This window comes from Haliotis rufescens, unplaced genomic scaffold (genome assembly GCF_023055435.1).
Source record: "Haliotis rufescens isolate VD_foot unplaced genomic scaffold, xgHalRufe1.0.p SCAF_7, whole genome shotgun sequence".
NCBI classification, from domain to species: Eukaryota; Metazoa; Mollusca; class Gastropoda; order Lepetellida; family Haliotidae; genus Haliotis; species Haliotis rufescens.
Genome location: NW_025964361.1, coordinates 16034563 through 16060923, shown reverse-complemented (window position 1 = coordinate 16060923; position 26361 = coordinate 16034563). Strand labels below are relative to the sequence as shown.

Here is a 26361-nt window from a genome sequence, read left to right as displayed (position 1 = left end):
TATCACTGATTGGAGTAGGTACGTGTGTAGGGATGTATCACTGATTGGAGTAGGTACGTGTGTCACAGTGTATCACTGATTGGAGTAGGTACATGTGTCAGAGTGTGTCACTGATTGGAGTAGGTACATGTGTAGGGATGTATCACTGATTGGAGTAGGTACATTTGTCAGAGTGTAGCACTGATTGGAGTAGGTACATGTGTCAGAGTGTATCACTGATTGGAGTAGGTACGTGTGTAGGGATGTATCGCTGATTGGAGAGGGTACACGTGTAGGGATGTATCACTGATTGGGGTAGGTACATGTGTCAGACTGTATCATTGATTGGAGTGTATTACTGATTGGGGTAGGTACATGTGTCAGACTGTATCATTGATTGGAGTGTATCACTGATTGGAGTAGGTATATGTGTCGGGATGTATCACTGATTGGTGTAGGTACGTGTTTAAGGATGTATCACTGATATAAGTAGGTACATGTGTAGGGATGTATCACTGATTGGAGTAGGTACGTGTGTAGGGATGTATCACTGATTGGAGTAGGCACACATGTAGACACACATATTCACAGTTTTGGAAACAATACACTGAGTCGTCTCATATAAAATATTATTTTATTGAATATTATCATACATTATATACAAACATTTACATTACTGCTTGTTCCAAAATGTATATTCGCCCAAAGTAATATATTCTACAAAAATAATATATTTTGGATGTGTATGTCTTTACGAACCTATAATTTGGGATAATGTGAACTACATTTTGACCAACTCGCGCTCTTTGTAGTGAAGGGAGATTCAAAGTACGTTTAAGAAGTGATTATCTATTGAAAGGTCATGAGAACGATTGTGCTAACATCATGAGACTTTATTTGGGATGTTCGACACTGTTACCAAAGAAGGACGAGAGCTCGTCTTTAATGTGCTGGAAACATCAGTGAAAAGTTTCCTACTACCGCACAAAGATGTTTGTGGCAGCGATTTACCTTATCCTAGTGTTACAGCAACCTGGCTCCCGCGACCGCTGCAGATCTAGCCTTATCGAGTGAAGGTGTAGCACCGGACTAGTACAAGCTGCCACACTCACACACACGTGCATGCACGTGCTTTCTTAGTACAATAATCTTGACCGCGATATAAACCTCCATTTCACTTCACCTCATATGACCTGATGAAATGGGAAGCGTATTGCCAATTCAAATCGTAAACCTTCGTTAATGTTAATGTGGTATAAAGTACGTACGCTGTTGTGTTCCAGATGCTGCAAGGAAACGTTGCCAACTCGCGATATTCTCTGTATCTGGCAGGAATGTATGTCAATAGGATACAATGTTTACAATATTTGTGTGCCACACCTGTAAACTATTTTGAATACGTGGATTCATCATAACGATGTCAGTATTGAAGAAGTGGCGATGTGTGGTTCACATAGTTTATTGGCCCTTTGCAAAGGTATTGGTCAAAACTTCAAAGAACTGCTTTGCTGTTACTGTCTGCCATTGACTGGCGACGAATCACTCACAGGTTACGAATTATGAACCAGAAACATGAACGAGTCAATGAGTCTCGCGTCTTCTTTGCATAGTGTACTCAAAACAGCAACTGGACGACCGAACTCTTGACAAATACAAATCAAATATGTAGCGGTTCTTAAAAAAGTTAATTATTTCGGCAATGAGGTTATACATATTTAATACTATTCTTTAATGAGCAATTGAACTACGCTTGTGAAGGCATTCGATACAGAATCATCCTGCCTTTGGACATCACTGTATGTATGGGAATTGGTAGCTTTGCAATATCCGCCAATATAAGATAGCTAAGCGATAAAACGAAGCGTGGTTTAATTCACGAAAAACATTGTTCTATAATGACGTCATTTCCGGAGATTCGAATATGCGCTCACAATTAGATGACGTCGTAAATTGGAAGACGTTATTTTTTAGAGGGAAGTGTCTCGTGAGTTGTTAGGGTGATGTAGTTTGGCAACGTAGATAAACGTAATAGCTGAACGATCGCGTCCAAATGTGGGCGAGATATGACAATCGGTATTGGGAGAAACGGTACAGGTAATGTGAGAATACATGTATGCGGGAAAGTCCAAATTTAACCCCCTGTTCATAGAATGGACTTGTCCGACATCACCGAGTACGGATTCTATTTAGGAAGTCGTCATTATTTAAATACGGGTAAATATGTTCAATATGGATTCTTGTACATTTTAGTAACATCCTTAAAGAGGCTGTACATAAAATAATATCTCATATAAGCAATACACGATTCGCTGTCGTTGTTTATCGTACAATAAAACACTGCGGGAAGAATGAAACTCTCGGGTCTACGACCCTCATGGTTTATTCTTACTCAGTGTTTTATTGTACGATAAACAACGACCACGAATCGTTTATTTCTTAAATGCACGGCTCTTAGTATTACGAGAACAAGACTTGGCATGGTCAAATATCAACGTTATGGAGTATTGCCAGTAAGTTTTCAACAGGACTGCGACTATTAATTAACAAGGGTTTAGGTATATGACACGTGTAGGGCAGAGGTAATTTTGACTGACTGACTGACTGACTGACTGACATGATACGAATGTATCAACGTGGCGATATGATACATATGTGTTGTCTCTCGTACAATGATCACGGTTTAGTTCTCGCAGTAAAAATGTAAGTTCATATCTTGAAATGTGCACCTTTGCTTGCAGACACCACCATGACGCTGGTGTCTGACAACTGAGATCATATGACATGTGACGCAGTTCTGAGATGGTGTTTCCACCAAGGAATATAGCCAATGACGTCAGACAATCTGACGCTATACAGAAACACTGATATTCCTGTTATCCCACTGGTTGAATGGGTCTAATTATTGCCAAGATGCATGCACATACAGGTTTCATTCTTGCGTTATTTCCGGAACAGGAACATGATAGCTCTGTGTGAAAGTGTGAGAATAATTCTACCTCAAGTATTCTCAGATGATTATTTTCGATAAACTTATTGTTGAGAGAGCGCCTGTACTCTTCGTGGCAGACGTATATCCGCAGAACACCCCGCACACCACCATTGCTATGATCATTTCAACATAGACTTAGATGGATTCACACTATTTTGGTCCCATGCTATTTCGAAGTACGACAATACTGGCATGTCGCTTAGCCCACAATGAGAGTCGATTGATGGTCGATGCCCAGTAGGTCTCCTGGGAGCCATCTTGCCATGCATTAGCCACTATATAGGTTATTGGTTTGGTGCTCTTGTACTGTTCTAGTGCTACCTTATTGTTGAGTGTGAAGTACTTGGAGCCATCCACATAGTTCAGCTTCCTGGAGAACAGGGGGAGAACCCCGAACATATAAACATCGTCAATAGATATTAAAGGAGCTTGAAAAGACGATTCATATAGTAATGGGATACTGTCAGTTGTCATTATCACAACGTAACCGGAACAGAAATCTGGAAAAGTTGTTTTATCCGGCAGAACGTCTGGCGGAACATACCACTTGTCTTTCGGATTCCTGATAATGACACTGGTCCCGTGTTTCTTGTAATGACAAACTACTGTTCGCTGTTTCTTGCATATCATAGGAAGAAAATCCTCAACAACCATAAACATATTCACGAACATATCATCATCCGATTTAATGACGTAACGCGCCTGCGCACAATTATCGTTGATCCATTTTATGGCAGTCAGTGCCTTATATGTGAGGTTACGGAATGAATCGGTGAAGTCACCCTGAACTAGGTCTCCGTAAACGGTATTCTCGTTATTTAAACGTAGCTGCGTGTCTCTTTTGGAAGGAAGGCCCAATATAAATATCGCTCGGACAGTTATATCCTTAAAGACATTCCTGTGGGCCCAAGTTTCTCTGAGAATTCTCCTTCTTTGAAAATTATCACAAGCACTATTGAAATATATGAGTATATCCACTTTGGAGCCATTACAAATATCATTTGACAGCACGATATCTGGCAGAAAGGGATGTTTTCGTGAGGTTCGAAAGGGATGAACTACTGGTCTCAAATCGAAAAAGTCCCGAAATGTATCCTTCATAACAGGAGGTTTAGTTGAGGTTGCCACAGGCTGGGAGGTGTATTCACTAGTATTTAAGGCCGTCAGTTCGTTTCCTCCAAATGGAAACTTTTTACTGACGTAATCCGACAATTCAGTCATGTGATATCTGCGATTGGTGAAAGTCGTGTGGGAGGTAAAGCCTGTCGCAATCAACACAGTAACGACACAAATAGCCGTCACGCACGTCACAAGAACCTGTTTTATCCGAAGATATGTGGAAAATCGTATCCTTCCCATTCTCGCTGTTCACGGAATTACTTCACTCATCGGACTAGTCGGTGGTAGATTGGGCACAAGCAACACTCATGGCGTCACCTCTCCTTCTCCAATGTTGTCGGCCGAAGGTCAGCGTGAACGAATCTGACGAAAAGGAAGTGGACGGCCATCTTTGTCCTGCAGGAAGAAAGAAGCCCATATCAGCCAAATCCACATTGTTATTGTCCTACTTCATCCTGTTTAAACAATGCTTGCAGCGTTATATATAGCAAAGCGTATCCATATCAACCATGTTTTAAAGAGTTTCCTGTTCACACAATAGGGGAAGAATGTCCATCTGAGGAATAGTGTGAAGATGTCATCGTCCATTGAATACGCTGTGGAACTGCCATGTTACCCATTCCCCAAGTACACGACGTCCGGGTCACAATGGCGATGTACATAACGAGGTCAACTGGCCAACTGTTTGGATGACAATGCCTGTTACCAGATAGATGGTATTTGCAATATGTGGAGGATACACCCAGAGGTCAGCAGAATCAACTGACGATGGCTTTCGAAGGAGTCAATACTGATAGTAACATCGACAGCTAAAAGGTCGTGTAGTCAAGACTGGGGGAAACATTGGAATTTATGTCTGTTAAACCTCCCCTCAAAACCGCACAGATCACGTGCTGTAATTATCACGCACTGTGGGGGATATGATTTTTATGAATCATGATTGTTATCTGTATAAGTAGAATGAACAAAGATCAATTGAAGGTGTCAGATAGTCAGCACGTGCTCATAACGTGCTGTAATCCTCCTATTGTCGCCCGGTAGGCCCACATACCAGATGCACCAGGTGCTTTTTTGATAACACAACCTCCAGATTACATTCAGGAAAATGACTAATACGGAATTTATAGAATTTTCCCAACAGTAAAACGAATCACATATCGTTAATTCAGTAAAGTTGAAGCGACATGGCAGCCAAGTCTTTACGACCTACAACGTCTTACGCGTATTTCCACGTGTATGTGTGTGAAATGATAAGATTTGAAACAAAGAATATAACAGAAGAAGAATAGTATTAAACTTGATGAAACTTAAACACAAATAAAACAGTACGAGTGAGGTTGTGTCATGGAAGTGGTATTACTTACTTAAGCGAAACCAGCGTTTGAATCAAAAGGGCCACACTGAAGTCGGCTTACTGTGACAGTAGTTCCTACTGCCTAGATGTGTGTGTAGGAAGTCCGCTATACAACGTCCTCACATGGCCCGCTCGGATCTACAATTCACGTGACTGTCACGAGACGCTGTGGCTTCTATTACCAGATGGAGGAGAACTCAACTATAGGTGGATTAGAAAGAACGATCAGTTTGAGTGATCAATTTATCTGATCGTTTGGTCTTTTATGTCTGTTCTACTGACCCCTTATCTCTTTTCGTTCACACACACACTCACGCACGCGCACACACGCACGCGCACGCACGCACGCACGCAGGCACACACACACACACAAACGGCTCCGTGATGGAGAGTGGGGCGTGTTCACGTTGATAAACCAGATGATAGATTTATTTGCAACAAAAGTCCACAGCTGGCCCACCGACATTTATCCAACACAAGATGTTGGTAATACAAGACATGAACGTCCCCGGGCTAGGTACATGTATCTGTGTGTGACAATTCCGGTATTTGTGTAGAGTTCCTTCCTCTGTCGACACACAAGTACACAATTTGTCTTCTCAGTATAATGAAAACTCGGTTATTTTGATCTTTCTCCCTCGTACACCAACAAGAAGCGTCATTCCTACATTCAGACATGGCATGAAGTCACTGTTCAGACGGTGTGGCAAGTAACCAATGGGAACAGCGTTCCTCCGGTGCGTTAAGCGGTGTATGCAAACAGGTATGAATGGACTGTTTCTTCAAGGCCGGTGTGCGATTTCTGACCAGATTTTTTGTAAACTTCAGCAAATGATAGAGCATACAGTACAAACATGGTATTGTTTATCGAGATTCTAACAATAGTTGATAATTTCCTGTGTTCCCCTCTTCCAGTGATAGAAAGGGCCTTGTGTCCCCTCTCAGTTATATAAGGAAGCGGGTTTTGTAAACAGCTAAAACACCTTAATCCTTCCCAAACCTCATTTAGAATTATTTTTCCTTTTCATGGCTCGTGTTCAAGCACGGCGGTTGATCTTCAAAAGGTTATTTGTTACTTGACGATTTCATCGTTAAATCCAATCAGATGTCTAAAATGTTCCTCGAATTATGCAGATATTCCGTGTATATAGCCATGTGTGCGAACTTATCGTGTTTATATCCATTATATTTAGGCCCCAGTTACAAGAGCGTGCTATTGCGGAACTTTTGTATTTGGAATACATCAACTTTTACTGTTACATTTCACGAGAAAGAAAACCGTGCAAACATAACATGTATATTTCAAAATCTATATCCAAATATCACAGCACAGATACAATAACAACACTGAAGTATACTTGAGCACAAATCATATGTGACAGTGTAACACAAGTTGCCAGTATTGTAAATGTGTAAATACATGGTGTGGCTTGTGCTTCTCGCATGGCGGATAAGCCGTCATGTGACCGTGCATCCAAAGGTAAGTATGTTCATGAGACACTCGAGCTACTGTCGGTACGAGCCCAGAGTTACGAGAATATTTTCTTGATAATCTGTAAAACAAGTGCATCCCCACCTTTAATGTTTGACAAAGTGTTTTTGTGGACATTATTTGAAAGATATTCCAAAACTGTTCGTAGTCTGTATGTATACTGTGTGAATCACCTTAGCGTGTGCATGTACAGTGTGTTTTCTGATGACGATGCTCTTTAAATTAGTGTGGGGTCCTGAACGAATATGCTTGCACATATTTTTTTAATACATACTGACGGAGTTACATGAAATAGAGAGCAATGAACATGGATATATATTTTTCTTCCTTTTTTAGTTTTTCTCATCAAAGTTGTATATGAAAACTTTAACAGGTACATCGTTACCGGTAACATAATGTAGCACAGCATTATTAACATTATTTTCTACAGGAATTATCCATATTATATATCTGAAAATGTACAATAGTTAATTTCCTACCATTCTGTCATGTGTCAACGTAAATCGGGTCTCGATTACCACACGTCCTCAAATCATAGGAAACGGGTTCGACAACATGTGCAATAATTCACTTAAGTGTCAAAAGAAAAGAAAATAAGTCAGGCAACTCCAGATGTAATTAAAATCCGCGTTAGAGATTAATGTAATGTAGGCTTGAAAACCCGGCCAGATCCTGAAAACGCTACCACACATCCTTGTACAATATGTCAGTGTAAGATGTACAGTGCACGCCCCGTGTGTCTGGGCAGCATGTTGCTGTGGCGTACACACACACTACTGTACACATCATGTTTGTTCGTACGGTCCACACCCTGGACGCAAGGTATCTCTCTATCACCCGTCCGCATCTCCTTGTCACCAACAAACTTACCTTCACAAAGTTTCCATTCAGTAAATCTACATGGCAGCTGGGGAGTTGTATTGCCACGATGCCCAGCTTAAACAAAATGCTAAACTCAAAGCTAAACTGTGATTGAAATGAACAACTTTTGCACAACTTTGTGACCAATCCCGCCGTCACATGCACGGTGACCAGTTACACATGGTCGTTACAGGCAGTGCGGCGAGTAGCTGCCCCACCTTCTTGTCACGGCCTGTGTCACGGGAGAGATTAGAGGGCGGACTTAACGTAGAATGATAAACATACTGGTGTGAGGGGGCAGTACTCACGTGTGAAATACTGCGTGGTACAGAGCATGAATGTAGATTAATGACTAAGTTGTCTCTTTTTGGCGGACAATGTATTTCAACATCGTTAGTAATATAGACTAGTTCGTTCTATAAATACACTCCATAGGTAAATATATTGCGCCTTATTTCAAACGGAATATGCCACAGCTCACAATGCTTACTACGTTCAATCACGTCAGCCACTTTGAAAATGTTCCTTTACATGAGTAGCGTTTACTATGGTAGAAGTCCTTAGATTATTTCACGATTGAGATGCGGGTTATTTGACAGGTACAGGCAGCAGAAGATGGAATTGTGTATATCATAGTGTGTTGGTGTAGTGAGGTTGTATATCATGGTATGTTGGTGTAGTGGTGGTATGTCACGGTGTGTTGGGTTAGTGGTGGTATATCATGGTGTGTTGATGTAGTGGTGGTATATCACGGTGTCTTGGTGTCGTGATCAAGGTGGTATATCATGGTGTGTTGGTGTAGTGGTGGTATATCATGGTGTGTTGGTGTAGTGGTGGTATTATATAGTGTGTTGTGCAGTGGTGGTATATCAAGGTGTGTTGGGGTAGTGGTGGTATATCACGGTGTGTTGGTGTAGTGGTGGCATATCATAGTGTGTTGGTGTAGTGAGGTTGTATATCATGGTATGTTGGTGTAGTGGTGGTATGTCACGGTGTGTTGGGTTAGTGGTGGTATATCATGGTGTGTTGGTGTAGTGGTGGTATATCACGGTGTCTTGGTGTCGTGATCAAGGTGGTATACCATGGTGTGTTGGTGTAGTGGTTGTATATCATGGTGTGTTGGTGTAGTGGTGGTATATCATAGTGTGTTGTGCAGTGGTGGTATATGACGGTGTGTTGGTGTAGTGGTGGTATATCATGGTGTGTTGATGTAGTGGTGGTATGTCACGGTGTGTTGGTGTAGTGGTGGTATATCACGGTGTGTTAGTGTAGTGGTGGTATATCACAGTGTGTTGGTGTAGTGGTGGTATATCATGGTGTGTTGATGTAGTGGTGGTATGTCACGGTGTGTTGGTGTAGTGGTGGTATATCACGGTGTGTTAGTGTAGTGGTGGCATATCACAGTGTGTTGGTGTAGTGGTGGTATATCACAGTGTGTTGGTGTAGTGGTGGTATATCACAGTGTGTTGGTGTAGTGGTGGTATATCACGGTGTGTTGGTGTAGTGGCTGTATATCACGGTGTGTAGATGTAGTGGTGGTATGTCACGATGTGTTGGTGTAGTGGTGGTATATCACGGTGTGTTGGTGTAGTGGTGGTATATCATGGTGTGTTGGTGTAGTGAGATGGTATATCATGGTGTAGTGGTGGTATATCATGGTGTTATTGTAGTGTTGGTATATCACGGTGTGTAGATCTAGTGGTGGTATGTCACGGAGTGTTGGTGTAGTGGTGGTATATCACGGTGTGTTGGTGTAGTGGTGGTATATCAGGGTGTGTTGGTGTAGTGGTGGTAAATCATGGTGTGTTGGTGTAGTGGTGGTATATCATAGTATGTTGTGCAGTGGTGGCATATCACGGTGTGTTGGTGTAGTGGTGGTACATCATGGTGTGTTGGTGTAGTGGTGGTATATCATGGTGTGCTGGTGTAGTGGTGGTATATCATGTTGTGTTGGTGTAGTGAGGTGGTATTATATAGTGTGTTGTGCAGTGGTGGTATATCAAGGTGTGTTGGGGTAGTGGTGGTATATCACGGTGTGTTGGTGAAGTGGTGGCATATCATAGTGCGTTGGTGTAGTGAGGTTGTATATCATGGTATGTTGGTGTAGTGGTGGTATGTCACGGTGTGTTGGGTTAGTGGTGGTATATCATGGTGTGTTGGTGTAGTGGTGGTATATCACGGTGTCTTGGTGTCGTGATCAAGGTGGTATACCATGGTGTGTTGGTGTAGTGGTTGTATATCATGGTGTGTTGGTGTAGTGGTGGTATATCATAGTGTGTTGTGCAGTGGTGGTATATGACGGTGTGTTGGTGTAGTGGTGGTATATCATGGTGTGTTGATGTAGTGGTGGTATGTCACGGTGTGTTGGTGTAGTGGTGGTATATCACGGTGTGTTAGTGTAGTGGTGGCATATCACAGTGTGTTGGTGTAGTGGTGGTATATCACAGTGTGTTGGTGTAGTGGTGGTATATCACAGTGTGTTGGTGTAGTGGTGGTATATCACGGTGTGTTGGTGTAGTGGTTGTATATCACGGTGTGTAGATGTAGTGGTGGTATGTCACGATGTGTTGGTGTAGTGGTGGTATATCACGGTGTGTTGGTGTAGTGGTGGTATATCATGGTGTGTTGGTGTAGTGAGATGGTATATCATGGTGTAGTGGTGGTATATCATGGTGTTATTGTAGTGTTGGTATATCACGGTGTGTAGATCTAGCGGTGGTATGTCACGGTGTGTTGGTGTAGTGGTGGTATATCACGGTGTGTTGGTGTAGTGGTGATATATCAGGGTGTGTTGGTGTAGTGGTGGTATATCATGGTGTGTTGGTGTAGTGGTGGTATATCATAGTATGTTGTGCAGTGGTGGCATATCACGGTGTGTTGGTGTAGTGGTGGTACATCATGGTGTGTTGGTGTAGTGGTGGTATATCATGGTGTGTTGGTGTAGTGGTGGTATATCATGGTGTGTTGGTGTAGTGAGGTGGTATATCATGGTGTAGTGGTGGTATATCATGGTGTTATTGTAGTGGTGGTATATCACGGTGTGTTGGTGTAGTGGTGGTATATCACGGTGTGTTGGTGTAGTGGTGGTATATCACAGTGTGTTGGTGTAGTGGTGGTATATCATGGTGTGTTGGTGTAGTGGTGGTATATCACAGTGTGTTGGTGTAGTGGTGGTATATCACAGTGTGTTGGTGTAGTGGTGGTATATCATGGTGTAGTGAGGTGGTATATCATGGTGTGTTGGTGTAGTGGTGGTATATCATGGTGTAGTGAGGTGGTATATCAAGCTGTGTTGGTGTAGTGATGCGATATCATGGTGTAGTGAAGTGGTATTTCATGGTGTGTTGGTGGAGTGGTGATATATCATGGTGTGTTGGTGGAGTTGTGGTATATCATGGTGACGTGAGGTGGTATATCATGGTGTAGTGAGGTGGTATATCATGGTGTGTTGGTGGAGTGCTGGTATATCATGGTGAAGTGAGGTGGTACGTCATGGTGTAGTGCGGTGGTATATCATGGTGTGTTGGTTGGGTGGTGGTATATCATGGTGTAGTGAGGCGGTATGTCATGGTGTAGTGCGGTGGTATATCATGCTGTGTTCGTGTAGTGGTGGCATATCATGGTAGTTGGTGTAGTGGTGGTATATCATGCTGTGTTCGTGTAGTGGTGGTATATCATGATGTGTTGGTGTAGTGGTGGTATATCACGGTGTGTTGGTAATGTGGTAGTATATCACGGTGTGTTGGTGAAGTGGTGGTATATCATGTTGTGTTGGTGTAGTGGTGGTTTATCATGGTGTGTTGGTGTAATGATCGAGGGTGTGTGAGGTGGTATATCACGGTGTGTTGGTGTAGTTGTATAGACTGGTGTGGTAGGGAGTGTGAGGTTGTATATACTGGTGTGGTCAGGTGTGTGAGGTTGTATAGACTGGTGTGGTAGGGTGTGTGAGGTTGTATAGACTGGTGAGGTAGGGTATGTGAGGTTGTATAGACTGGTGTGGTATGGTGTGTGAGGTTCCATGTACTGGTGTGGTAGGACGTGTGAGGTTGTATATACTGGTGTGGTAGGGTGTGTGAGGTTGTATATACTGGTGTGGTAGGTTGTGTGAGGTTGTATATACTGGTGTGGTTGGGTGTGTGAGGTTGTATATACTGGTGTGGTAGGGTGTGTGAGGTTGTATATACTGGTGTGGTAGGTTTCGGGAGGTTGTATATACTGGTGTGGTAGGGTGTGTGAGGTTGTATAGACTGGTGTGATAGGGTGTGTGAGGTTGTATATACTGGTTTGGTAGGTTGTGTGAGGTTGTATATAGTGGTGTGGTAGGTTGTGTGAGGTTGTTTATACTTGTGTGGTATGGTGTGTGAGGTTGTATATACTGGTGTGGTAGGGCATGTGAGGTTGTATATACTTGTGTGGTTGGGTGTTTGAGGTTGTATATACTGGTGTGGTATGTTGTGTGAGGTTGTATATACTGGTGTGGTATGGTGTATGAGGTTGTATAGACTGGTGTGGTAGGGTATGTGAGGTTGTATAGACTGGTGTGGTAGGGTGTGTGAGGTTGTATAGACTGGTGTGGTAGGGTGTGTGAGGTTGTATAGACTGGTGTGGTAGGGTGTGTGAGGTTGTATATACTGGTGTGGTAGGGTGTGTGAGGTTGTATATACTGGTGTGGTATGTTGTGTGAGGTTGTATATACTGGTGTGGTATGGTGTGTGAGGTTGTATATACTGGTGTGGTAGGGTGTATGAGGTTGTATATACTGGTGTTGTAGGGTGTGTGAGGTTGTATATACTGGTGTGGTAGAGTGTGTGGTTGTATATACTGGTGTGGTAGGGTGTGTGAGGTTGTATAGACTGGTGTGGTAGGGGCAGTGAGGTTGTATATACTGGTGTGGTAGGGTGTGTGAGGTTGTATATACTGGTGTGGTAGGGTGTGTGAGGTTGTATATACTGGTGTGGTATGATGTGTGAGGTTGTATATATTGGTGTGGTTGGTTCCGTGAGGTTGTATATACTGGTGTGGTAGGGTGTGTGAGGTTGTATAGACTGGTGTGGTAGGGTGTGTGAGGTTGTATATACTGATTTGGTTGGTTGTGTGAGGTTGTATATACTGGTGTGGTATGATGTGTGAGGTTGTATATACTGGTGTGGTTGGTTATGTGAGGTTGTATATACTGGCGTGGTATGTTGTGTGAGGTTGTATAGACTGGTGTGGTAGGGTGTGTGAGGTTGTGTATGCTCGTGTGGTATGGTGTGTGAGGTTGTATAGACTGGTGTGGTAGGGTGTGTGAGGTTGTATATACTGGTGTGGTAGGGTGTGTGAGGTTGTATAGACTGGTTTGGTAGTGTGTGTGAGGTTGTATATACTGGTGTGGTAGGGTGTGTGAGGTTGTATAGACTGGTGTGGTAGGGTGTGTGAGGTTGAATATACTGGTGTGGTAGGGTGTGTAAGGTTGTATAGTCTGGTGTGGTAGGGTGTGTGAGGTTGTATAGTCTGGTGTGGTAGGGAGTGTGAGGTTGCATAGACTGATGTGGTAGTGTGTGTGAGGTTGTATATACTGGTGTGGTAGGGTGTGTGAGGTTGTATATACTGGTGTGGTAGGGTGTATGAGGTTGTATATACTGGTGTGGTAGGGTGTGTGAGGTTGTATATACTGGTGTGGTAGGGTGTTTGAGGTTGTATATACTGGTGTGGTATGGTGTGTGAGGTTGTATAGACTGGTGTGGTAGGGGGTGTGAGGTTGTATATACTGGTGTGGTATGATGTGTGAGGTTGTATATACTGGCGTGGTATGGTGTGTGAGGTTGTATAGCCTGGTGTGGTAGAGTGTGTGAGGTTGTATATACTGGTGTGGTAGGGTGTGTGAGGTTGTATATACCGGTGTGGTAGGGTCTGTGAGGTTGTATATACTGGTGTGGTAGGTTGTGTGAGGTTGTATAGACTGGTGTGGTAGGGTGTGAGTCGTATACGTATTGAACTACTTAATTGTCTGTACTATACACATGCTTTTTACATTGTTGTTTTTGGCCTATTCGACGGTGTGTGTAATGTTTCGGGAACATTATATGAAATAGGCGTACGGAATATTTTGAAAGACACTTTTATCTTAGAGTGGTTGTCATTTTGAGACCAACTGTGAAATGTCATAGTTTCCAGAAAAGGAACTTGTCTTAAATGCAGCCTCATCCGTGGGAGTAAAGCACGTAGCATCCGTGAGGAAGCCGCATTATTTCCTACAACGTTAAAAACAGCTGGCTAACTACACGGTATATATTGACACGCAACACAGACGCTGGTTATTACTGACCAATTGGTGCCCATAACATTGGCGTTCAGTCAATGGATATATCGTATTTATTATAAATGTGTGTATGGAACGATGCAATGGCTTTTGAAATCAAATATGCAGGAAAGAAGAACAGTAAGTAGAATGTCGGTTAGCTTTCATCAATGTCACGTATACCGCCTATGGTCATAGGCAGCACACCCTATCATTAATTGCTATATTCTGATGGAAGAAAATAAATAACATGCACGGTAAAAAATGGATTATTAGTGTACAAGGAAGGTGTTAAATGTTACAAAACTGTATGCACACGAGCAGCGGTAAACGCAGAAACGGGGCCAAACAAATGGTCAACAGCTTGGGGTCAAAGTGACGACAGGTGTAATCAAATGAATTAGTCAGGACTGATCCTTTGACAGGTCAGTAGTCTAATCATAGTTCCGTACTAATCCCACCACAGTTCAGTACAAGACTGAGCACAGTTCAGTACAAGACCGAGCACAGTTCAGTACCAGACCGAGCATATATCAGTACAAGACCGAGCACAGTTCAGTACAAGTCCCACTACAGTTCAGCAAAGGACCCATTCAATCATGACTAGTCAACAACTCTCGTCCTAACCAGTTCAATCATGACAAGTCAACAACTCTCATCCTAACCCATTCAACCATGACTAGTCAACAACTCTCATCCTAACCCATTCAATCATGACGAGTCAACAACTCTCATCCTAACCCATTCAATCATGACAAGTCAACAACTCTCATCCCAACCGATTCAATCATGACAAGTCAACAACTCTCATCCTAACCCATTCAATCATGACAAGTCAACAACTCTCATCCTAACCCATTCAATCATGACAAGTCAACAACTCTCATCCTAACCCATTCAATCATGACAAGTCAACAACTCTCATCCTTACCCATTCAATCATGACGAGTCAACAACTCTCATCCTAACCCATTCAACCATGACTAGTCAACAACTCTCATCCCAACCAATTCAATCATGACAAGACAACAACTCTCATCCTAACCCATTCAATCATGACAAGTCAACAACTCTCATCCTAACCCATTCAATCATGACGAGTCAACAACTCTCATCCTAATCCATTCAATCATGACAAGTCAACAACTCTCATCCTAACCCATTCAACCATGACTAGTCAACAACTCTCATCCTAATCCATTCAATCATGACGAGTCAACAACTCTCATCCTAACCCATTCAATCATGACAAGTCAACAACTCTCATCCTAACCCATTCAACCATGACCAGTCAACAACTCTCATCCTAATCCATTCAATCATGACGAGTCAACAACTCTCATCCTTACCCATTCAATCATGACAAGTCAACAACTCTCATCCTAACCCATTCAACCATGACTAGTCAACAACTCTCATCCTAACCCATTCAATCATGACAAGTCAACAACTCTCATCCTAACCCATTCAATCATGACAAGTCAACAACTCTCATCCTTACCCATTCAATCATGACGAGTCAACAACTCTCATCCTAACCCATTCAACCATGACTAGTCAACAACTCTCATCCCAACCAATTCAATCATGACAAGTCAACAACTCTCATCCTAACCCATTCAATCATGACAAGTCAACAACTCTCATCCTAACCCATTCAATCATGACGAGTCAACAACTCTCATCCTAACCCATTCAATCATGACAAGTCAACAACTCTCATCCTAACCCATTCAACCATGACTAGTCAACAACTCTCATCCTAATCCATTCAATCATGACAAGTCAACAACTCTCATCCTAACCCATTCAATCATGACGAGTCAACAACTCTCATCCTAACCCATTCAATCATGACAAGTCAACAACTCTCATCCTAACCCATTCAACCATGACGAGTCAACAACTCTCATCCTAATCCATTCAATCATGACAAGTCAACAACTCTCATCCTAACCCATTCAACCATGACTAGTCAACAACTCTCATCCTAATCCATTCAATCATGACAAGTCAACAACTCTCATCCTAACCCATTCAATCATGACAAGTCAACAACTCTCATCTTAACCCATTCAACCATGAATAGTCAACAACTCTCATCCTAATCCATTCAATCATGACGAGTCAACAACTCTCATCCTAACCCATTCAATCATGACAAGTCAACAACTCTCATCCTAACCCATTCAACCATGACGAGTCAACAACTCTCATCCTAACCCATTCAATCATGACAAGTCAACAACTCTTATCCTAACCCATTCAATCATGACAAGTCAACAACTCTCATCCTAACCCATTCAACCATGACTAGTCAACAACTCTCATCCCAACCCATTCAATCATGATCACTCACAATTCTTCTTCTATGGGTAGTAGTGTCAGTTAAGCCATGCTTATACGTAACGAACAAACAGTTCGACCGTGTCTTCATTTTACTCCTTAAACAGATGGAGTTCCCTTAAACATAATGAGAACATACTGACCACAGCAGATCGCGTTTCATCAAACAAGTGAGTATATGTTGACCATAACAGATCACGTTTCATAAAACAAGGGAGTATATGTTGACCATAACAGATCACGTTTCATAAAACAAGTGAGTATATGTTGACCATAACAGATCACGTTTCATCAAACAAGTGAGTATATGTTGACCATAACAGATCACTTTTCATAAAACAAGGGAGAACATATTGACAACGGCAGATCACGTTACATGAAACTGGTTTCGTGAATTGACAACAGACAGAATATGTTTGTGAGACAAAACTGTTAAACAAGAACAGACCGTGAATTGTGAAACAGGGGGGCATACGATGACAAAAGCAGAGATGCATTGTAACCATGTATTACATATCCTCATGACAAAAGCAGAGATGCATTGTAACCATGTATTACATATCCTCATGACATAAAATGTCAACATGTCAATGCATCAGAAAACATGTCAGGATTTGTTTCCCCTGGGTCGGGGGTTCAACATTTATCATCAAAATGCATGTCATACAAAAAACTATACTCCGACCTTAGCGCATCAACCAGTACAACACAATTGTTATAGCTCCGTTAATCAAGTGCTAAATGACATATTGACATTATCTTGAAAACTTACCCCAGAGAAGACGTAAGCCAAGTGCAACAATTTCTGGCTGAACCCGAAGCTATAGATTTAGGTAATGTAGCCCTTGATATCTGATTTCACACTAAACCTCAAGTCCCGTATGTCAGCGACTTAGACCTTCGTCACTACATTGAAAAACTACCACGGCCGTGACAGCGGTTTATGGCTATTACTTCGGCAAACATCGGCGACTCACACTTACGTCATCGGCAAACATCGGCAAATAGCGAGCGCTTTTCTTGTTCCGAGTCAACAAGTCCGGTCGGTAAACAATGAGCAGTGTAAAGAAGGATTTCAAAGTATCAGCTTTTGTTTCACCTTTGTTAGACGTCATTTGGTTTGAAAATAACGTTTATTGGGATTTTTCCCTACATTTGCACACCTTTCCCAAACTGTGAAGTATATTCGATTAAACAGGTACAGTGGCGAAAGCCACAACATAAAAACAGAAAAACAAAGCATCTGTATGACCATACCAATACTGGAATACGCAAGAGGACGATATATCTTTCATAACAAAATTGAGAGGAATGGATGGTAGTAAATATGTATTTTTATTCATTGCCTAACCGGTTTCGGGTTAATATGTTATGAAACAAGGGATTAAATGGTAAAAAGTGTTATTCAGGAGCATTCCTACACATTGTTATCATTGCTTCGTGTATATTTTCCACTCAGTCTTCGGTCGTGTGTATCTTTGAACATCTCAGGATGTCAACACAAACAGGACATTAGCCTCTCATAACATGCAAGTACCGAGTTGTCCCAGCAGACAATCTGAACAATTAACTTGTCTCCTCTCACGAGTGCTTGTTATTAACAGTGCCAAGACAACATTGTTAGCACCCAAAAGCCACCATCCATGTAGTGTGAGTATAGCGCTCAACTGTTTCTAAAACATGGTGCCTGTGATACACAACTGGGACTGAGATGATACGCAAACATATGGTATGAAGATGAAACTCCGTCTCTTCACATCCTGTCCACTGCATCATTGGTCACACCTAATTTGCGATCACATAAAATGCAATGTATATCAACTGTTTGCATGAACTAGCGAAAACTTACTATGACTGGCGAAAATAGTGCTCAAAGTGTCACCCTGTGTAGGCTGAGAAACACAATGTTCCAAGTTTCACTATTATTCACAGGTTACGGTTGGGGAACCGATGCAGACAGTGGAACACAGTGTTCCAAGTTTCCCTGTTACGGTTGCCTTAGTGTACGTTTGGAGAATTGACAGTCTGTTGAACACAGTGTTCCAAGTTTCCCTGTTACGGTTGCCTTAGTGTACGTTGGGAGAATTGACAGTCTGTTGAACACAGTGTTCCAAGTTTCCCTGTTACGGTTGCCTTAGTGTACGTTGGGAGAATTGACAGTCTGTAGAACACAGTGTTCCAAGTTTCCCTGTTACGGTTGCCTTAGTTTACGTTGGGAGAATTGACAGTCTGTGGAACGCTGTGTTCCAAGTTTCCCTGTTACGGTTGCCTTAGTTTACGTTGGGAGAATTGACAGTCTGTTGAACACAGTGTTCCAAGTTTCCCTGTTACCGTTGACCCAAGTTACGATCTGTGAAGCGACACAGTCTGTGAACACACGTTTCTAATTGACGGATTGCCCCCGAAGTTGCCGTGAGATCAGGGACACAGACAGACTTTGACACAAATCTGTTGAGTCAATGTTATGTCTAATAATAGCTTTCACTGGGGGTCAGATTGTAAATAAAACACCACAACAATCCCAAAATAAATGTTTGGTTTACAAATTAGTCTAAAGCGCACGGAAGCCAAGCAATTCCCGAAATGTATTATCCTCATACGATGTGCGTGCCTTGGCACCGCGATAAGTGAATCAGTGGAAACATACAAGCAGTCAATTATTGTTGGCTCCAGAAATGTATCTATGCTTTGGACCTGACAATGAGATGGTCATCCTGTCAAGATAATAACAGTTCGGTCGCTAAGCCCAGTTGAAGTCATGGCGCAAGCTTCCTTTCATCTTCTGTCTCGTTGCTTAACATTGGAACTATACGGAAGATTACCGAGGACAGATTTACCTGTCTTGTCGGGCAAACATGTAATGTCTTTGATGTGACAGGTATGCACTTTGATGTGCATCCAATGAATTAAAAAATACAACACACATAGTAATGCACCTGTACATAACCCTTAGCAAACGACCATAGAATATGACATCGCATATACGCCCCGGCGAGTCTAGGGCTAGGGATGTGCTTACAAATATATATATTTACATGGCCAGCTGAGTCTGTATGAACCCTCTAATTGTTCCTTGTTTCTCTTTAGATGGGACCGTGCCATACAAGTTGTACAAAACCTGACAACAGAAGGCATGATCTGACGTCCAAAACGAATGGAACTCGCTTATTCCGTTTATCACATGCAGCCAATACATAGAGTACCAAAGTCCATTTCTTTATCAAAATGTCCTGTTCTTAAGTTCAAAGACAAATTACATTAGTCTCGTAGATCACACGTATTGTCACCCTACAGCACATATATATATATATATATATATATATATATATATATATATATATATATATATATATATATATATATATATATAACGTCAAATTAAAGTATACTTTAATAGGGCAGTGTCAAACATGACATATGGCCTAGTCATCATTGAGGCTGGCAGTCACTTGATGATCCCAAAAAACACATAACAACACGGTTCACAAATGATTCCTAAAATTGTTAAACATATGTATTTACTGGTACTTAGAACTTCAAAAGCAGTATTGAGTTACGATGATGATGTTCGCCAGGGGCCCTAATCTCTTTCACAAGGGAGTTGTTAGGGAAGTTGTACTTGACCGGTGTGTCAGCCAGTCGGATCCATCAGACTCGTAGAGTTGTACTTGACCGGTGTGTCAGCCAGTAGGATACATCAGACTCGTAGAGTTGTACATGACCGGTGTGTCAGCCAGTCGGATCCATCAGACTCGTAGAGTTGTACATGACCGGTGTGTCAAACCGGATCCATCAGAATCGTAGAGTTGTACATGACCGGTGTTTCAGCCAGTTGGATCCATCAGACTCGTAGAGTTGTACATGACCGGTGTGTCAGCCAGTTGGATCCATCAGACTCGTAGAGTTGTACATGACTGGGGTGTCAGCCAGTTGGATCCATCAGACTCGTAGAGTTGTACTTGACTGGGGTGTCAGCCAGTTGGATCCATCAGACTCGTAGAGTTGTACTTGACCGGTGTGTCAGCCAGTTGGATCCATCAGACTCGTAGAGTTGTACATGACCGGTGTGTCAGCCAGTAGGATACATCAGACTCGTAGAGTTGTACTTGACCGGCGTGTCAGCCAGTCGGATCCATCAGACTCGTAGAGTTGTACTTGACCGGTGTGTCAGCCAGTTGGATCCATCAGACTCGTAGAGTTGTACATGACTGGGGTGTCAGCCAGTCGGATCCATCTGACTCATAGAGTTGTACTTGACCGGTGTGTCAGCCAGTTGGATCCATCAGACTCGTAGAGTTGTACATGACCGGTGTGTCAGCCAGTAGGATACATCAGACTCGTAGAGTTGTACTTGACCGGCGTGTCAGCCAGTAGGATACATCAGACTCGTAGAGTTGTACATGACCGGTGTGTCAGCCAGTTGGATCCATCAGACTCGTAGAGTTGTACATGACCGGTGTGTCAGCCAGTAGGATACATCAGACTCGTAGAGTTGTACATGACTGGGGTGTCAGCCAGTTGGATCCATCAGACTCGTAGAGTTGTACATGACCGGTGTGTCAGCCAGTAGGATACATCAGACTCGTAGAGTTGTACATGACTGGGGTGTCAGCCAGTTGGATCCATCAGACTCGTAGAGTTGGACATGACCGGTGTGTCAGCCAGTAGGATACATCAGACTCGTAGAGTTGTACTTGACCGGTTTGTCAGCCAGTAGGATACATCAGACTCGTAGAGTTGTACTTGACCGGTGTGTCAGCCAGTAGGATACACCAGACTCGTAGAGTTGTACTTGACCGGTGTGTCAGCCAGTTGGATCCATCAGACTCGTAGAGTTGTACTTGACCGGTGTGTCAGCCAGTTGGATCCATCAGACTCGTAGAGTTGTACATGACCGGTGTGTCAGCTAGTTGGATCCATCAGACTCGTAGAGTTGTACATGACCGGTGTGTCAGCCAGTTGGATCCATCAGACTCGTAGAGTTGTACATGACCGGTGTGTCAGCCAGTTGGATCCATCAGACTCGTAGAGTTGTACATGACCGGTGTGTCAGCCAGTTGGATTCATCAGACTCGTAGAGTTGTACTTGACCGGCGTGTCAGCCAGTAGGATACATCAGACTCGTAGAGTTGTACTTGACCGGTGTGTCAGCCAGTTGGATCCATCAGACTCGTAGAGTTGTACATGACCGATGTGTCAGCCAGTTGGATCCATCAGACTCGTAGAGTTGTACTTGACCGGCGTGTCAGCCAGTAGGATACATCAGACTCGTAGAGTTGTACTTGACCGGTGTGTCAGCCAGTTGGATCCATCAGACTCGTAGAGTTGTACATGACCGGTGTGTCAGCTAGTAGGATCCATCAGACTCGTAGAGTTGTACATGACCGGTGTGTCAGCCAGTTGGATCCATCAGACTCGTAGAGTTGTACTTGACCGGTGTGTCAGCCAGTCGGATCCATCAGACTCGTAGAGTTGTACTTGACCGGTGTGTCAAACCGGATCCATCAGACTCATAGAGTTGTACATGACTGGGGTGTCAGCCAGTTGGATCCATCAGACTCGTAGAGTTGTACTTGACCGGCGTGTCAGCCAGTCGGATACATCTGACTCGTAGAGTTGTACTTGACTAGGGTGTCAGCCAGTAGGATACATCAGACTCGTAGAGTTGTACATGACCGGTGTGTCAGCCAGTTGGATCCATCAGACTCGTAGAGTTGTACTTGACCGGCGTGTCAGCCAGTTGGATCCATCAGACTCGTAGAGTTGTACATGACCGGTGTGTCAGCCAGTTGGATCCATCAGACTCGTAGAGTTGTACATGACTGGGGTGTTAGCCAGTCGGATACATCTGACTCGTAGAGTTGTACATGACTGGGGTGTTAGCCAGTAGGATACATCTGACTCGTAGAGTTGTACATGACTGGGGTGTCACTCGGATACATCTGACTCATAGAATTGTACTTGACCGGCGTGTTAGCCAGTCGGATACATCTGACTCGTAGAGTTGTACTTGACTAGGGTGTCAGTCAGTAGGATACATTTGACTCGTAGAGTTGTACTTGACTGCAGTGTCAGTAAGTCGGATCCGTCTGACTCGTGGTGATTGAATGCAGTGAATACAGAACCGAATGTTCCGACCTAAAACATGGAGGCCAGAGGCAGTTGAACGCCTCTAAGTAACGTCGAAACATTTCACTGTCCCGTAATGTGTTTATTTGTTTTGACTTGCCCATGATCTGTCCATCGAAAAGACGAAATTCAGTGTTGGGAATAAAGTCTTCAATTCAATATGTTTATCTACAGATTACAGACACATACATATATGCGCGAGAGTTTGCTAAAAAAATGCTCTCTTCCTGTCAACGAGGAAGTTCCCCAACATCAGATCAAATACAGAAGAAAATTACATCCGTGTTAGAAAAATTCAAAACGGAATGGAAATCCCATGTATCATCCAAGATAATAGCTGTCGGGCAGTCCAGCTGAAGGGCAGACTAGCCTGTAGCCAAGACAGGCATATCGCGTAAATAGCCGGATACATGTATGTTATAAAGCAAAATATTGTCCTACCTCACATGCAGGGACTGTCTATATAAACCGTGTGTTAAAGTATGTGTCTAGACGCAAATAGTAAAGTTGCTGGAGACGCGGTTCAACAATCTGATACTAAATCCTCTCCTTCACAGTGTGGTGTGGTGAGCGACTTGTCACAGCCTAATGTCTTTGATGCTTAATTACATGTCTGTGGTGGTCTAGCGCATGAAGGGAAGGATATAATTTTCTTCCTCTGTTGTGAAACGCTCCATACTGGAGCAATATGTCAGATGCTAATCTTTGGAAATTTCTCAATGTAAAACAGTTGAGGCATTCATTCACATCTTATCACAGACATTTCATTTACTGTATTCATTGTTAACAGGGTTTAACTATATAACTGACGAGTTACAGTTTCTCGCTGACTGTTTGCAGTACAACACCATGGTGTTTTTTTTCTAGTGTATATTTCCATATACGGAATCTAAGTTGCGGATATAATTATTCAACGTGGATGCTTTTACTAACGCCAACATCTTCACTAACTTGTGGCCAGTGTCATCAATCGTGATGTGAGATGATTGCCCCAAGCCACGAGCTGGGGAGCTGTCACCTCACGGGCTACACATGCGAACACATAATTATGTCTAGGGCTGGACTCGCGAGCACTCTAATACTTTTGGCCAGGATGGGGTAGCAGCTATTTTATCTATCACCAAATACCTAAAAATAGGTAGCAAAATAACTCAATACCAACACACAGATCGTATTTGATCATTCCGTTCAATGCATTGACAGATCAATTTGAAACTTCGACCAAGTATAGCCAACGTTTCCACAACGCATGCGATGCCCAAAAGACATGTCCTTTGTAGTACAAGAAAGTTCCTAACCTATTCCTAGGTGCTGATTATTGTCTTACACAGCTGAGTGCAGTTCAGTAGGACCGGATATGCATCGACACGGCCGCTCTTGTGGGTTTTAGAATACCTTCGAATTTAGAATAACCTTGGTCATGTTGCTAAATGTGTGACGACCAGCATGTAATCCGACAGACAGAGGGACAGTGGGGTTTTTTGCATAAAGGCCACATGACCCAAGGCATAAGAACCTTCACATAAGCTTACTTGGAGTTACCATATGCGACAGAACTGGACGTTACATTCATCTATATAAAAACAATTTATGTAGTGAATGCTTGTTTGAAGAATGTTGCAGCACGTGCAATTACACTGACATCTGAATGTGAACACAATCTGTCGAGTGACACATACTGTCCAGGTACAGTTGTTGTACTTTAGTGAGTCAGTGAGTGAGTTTAGTTTTACGCCGCATGAAACAATATTCCAGCAATATCACGGCGGAGGACACCAGAATTGGGCTTCACATATTGTACCCATGTAGGGAATCGAACCCGGGTGTTGGGCGTGACGAGCGAACGCTTTAACAACTTGTCTGCCCCACCGCCCCTGTTGGAATTAAGCGTTGACGCAGATGCTTATTTAGTCATTCTAAACCATATAGATTTTATCATCATTTCATTTACAGTGCTTACATAAAACAACTTCATCATTACAAGTGTCAAGACTACAACGATTTACTTTATTCCTTGGATATTACATCCACGCCCACTTTTGTTGAGAGCTGTTTATATTCAAAACTTACATAAATAGAAGATAATTAGAAGATGTATGAGACTTATACGATAAAGGAGAATCTAAAGAGGCATGCCAGTCCTGGAAAGAACAGCCATTTAACCTCTCAAAAATTGTACTTGCAATTATTATCACCTACCTTTTGCGTAATCCAGGCAACACGGAAATTGAAATAACAAATTTCTCACATGAATTTTCAACGTGGGACGTTTTCTATCCTCAATACATCGAGGAAACTTACAACACTGTTACGGCTATCTATCCGGATGCATATGTAAAAGTATGATAAGAATGTTATCAACTGTCATGCATCATATGCCAATCCCACTACCATGTGTCCCCAGCTTGACCTGGGCAGTAGACAGGTTAGGAAGTGATCGTGACGAACCTAGCAACAGACTGACGTGTGCAAGCATTGCGCTAGATGAAATGTACAATCTAGGACGTTATTTTCCCTCTGCGCACCTTTTTCCACTCATATTAACTGTGTCCTCCCTGAAGGGAGTAATATGCATGATACCAGTCTCCACGTGGCGGTGGTTCCGCCTGTCATTACCCTCTGCGCGCAGACTCATGGGAAATATATCTAAAACCTTTGTTCGATATGAATAAAAGATGAGTGCAATGCACACGTGTCACATGTTATCGAAAGATTATGTGTATGCAGTTTCCTTGTCACTGAAATCATTAAATTGTCAGTTTGAATAGAGATACGATAAACCTTATTACACACGTCTCCTATGTGCATAGACACGCATGTCAAACGCCATACATTCTTAGGCGCGCACATTTAAAGCAGTTTGTGAAATAAGCGTGTACAAGAAGTAGTCTGTCAGATGCACTGTGTTAATCACAGGAAGGCAGGGGCAGTCTGTTTACCTGTGTATGTACCAGGGGTGACTATAAAGTTCTGAGCCAAACTACGAAGGTACAGTACACCCGTAACAGTTTAAATGTAGTAAGTACAATACTTTCCATGCTTAAAGACTGCATTTAAACCACAACCAAGCAGTATATTTCTGCAGGCATTAAACTGACTAGGTATTCACTGTTGACAAAAACTGGGCGTCATGAAGTAACTGCAGCTGAATAGGCTAACTATTACAGCAAGCCATCCATATTAACTCTGAGGAATGTTGCTCCATCAAGTCCCGCTGTAAGAGATGGGCAGCAGAGTTCACAGTGGAAGAGAGATCCCCCATGGTGATCCAAGATGAGGAAAACCTTCAATTGCCATCAAATGTTGACAAAATACATTACTAGTATATAATCTGGGATGATCGACACCCCACAAGTCACCTAGCCAGTACAGGCAGTACTGTGGGCAGCTGTCAATGGGAGAGTGGAGAACATTCCGGGGAAGGAACTGAGCGTGATAAAGGCTTCAGCAAGATAGGTTCTAAGGCTTCTGAGTCTTGATCAGATACGCTCAAGGTTCATCATCTCTCATCATCATGTCGTTTTGAAGCAGACCAAGCTGATTGTGTTGCGTAATGTGTAACCATGCATCAGCCACACACTGAACAACAGTCAAAGCAGCGGAAACATCTAACGTTTCCTCCGATAAAAGGCAACGTCTCTTCCATCAGCTGACAAGGTGATTGCTTCAGTTTTATGGGATTCCAAAGAAATCCTACAGGTAACTACCTCCCAAAAGGTTAATGGCCAACACCATGATAATCTGCTAAGGCAACTGCGTGGGAATATCAAGATGTCGTCGAAAAGTCACTAGATGTGTGTTGTTCCACCAGG

At 42.7% G+C, this 26361-nt stretch overlaps 1 protein-coding gene across 13 annotated transcripts in view; it reads right to left on the bottom strand.

The window, feature by feature from the left end:
- Nucleotides 1-26361, bottom strand: part of LOC124115022 (beta-1,3-galactosyltransferase 1-like) — a 78629-nt gene that overhangs the window by 20230 nt on the left and 32038 nt on the right. For 2 of the 13 annotated variants that reach the window (XM_046475814.2, XM_046475812.2), the window contains exons 2-3: nt 5452-5642; nt 583-4483 (exon numbers count right to left, since the gene is read on the bottom strand). The exons of 2 other annotated variants lie outside the window; for them this stretch is intronic. In XM_046475814.2, coding sequence (XP_046331770.1) covers nt 3119-4327 — 1209 coding nt within the window. In that variant the 5' untranslated portion in view covers nt 4328-4483; nt 5452-5642 and the 3' untranslated portion in view covers nt 583-3118. Of the gene's footprint in view, nt 1-582; nt 4484-5451; nt 5643-7803; nt 8254-17192; nt 17342-24748; nt 25157-26361 lie in introns of those variants that run through there. 9 more of the 13 variants (XM_046475810.2, XM_046475811.2, XM_046475815.2 and 6 more) reach the window with 8 other exon arrangements.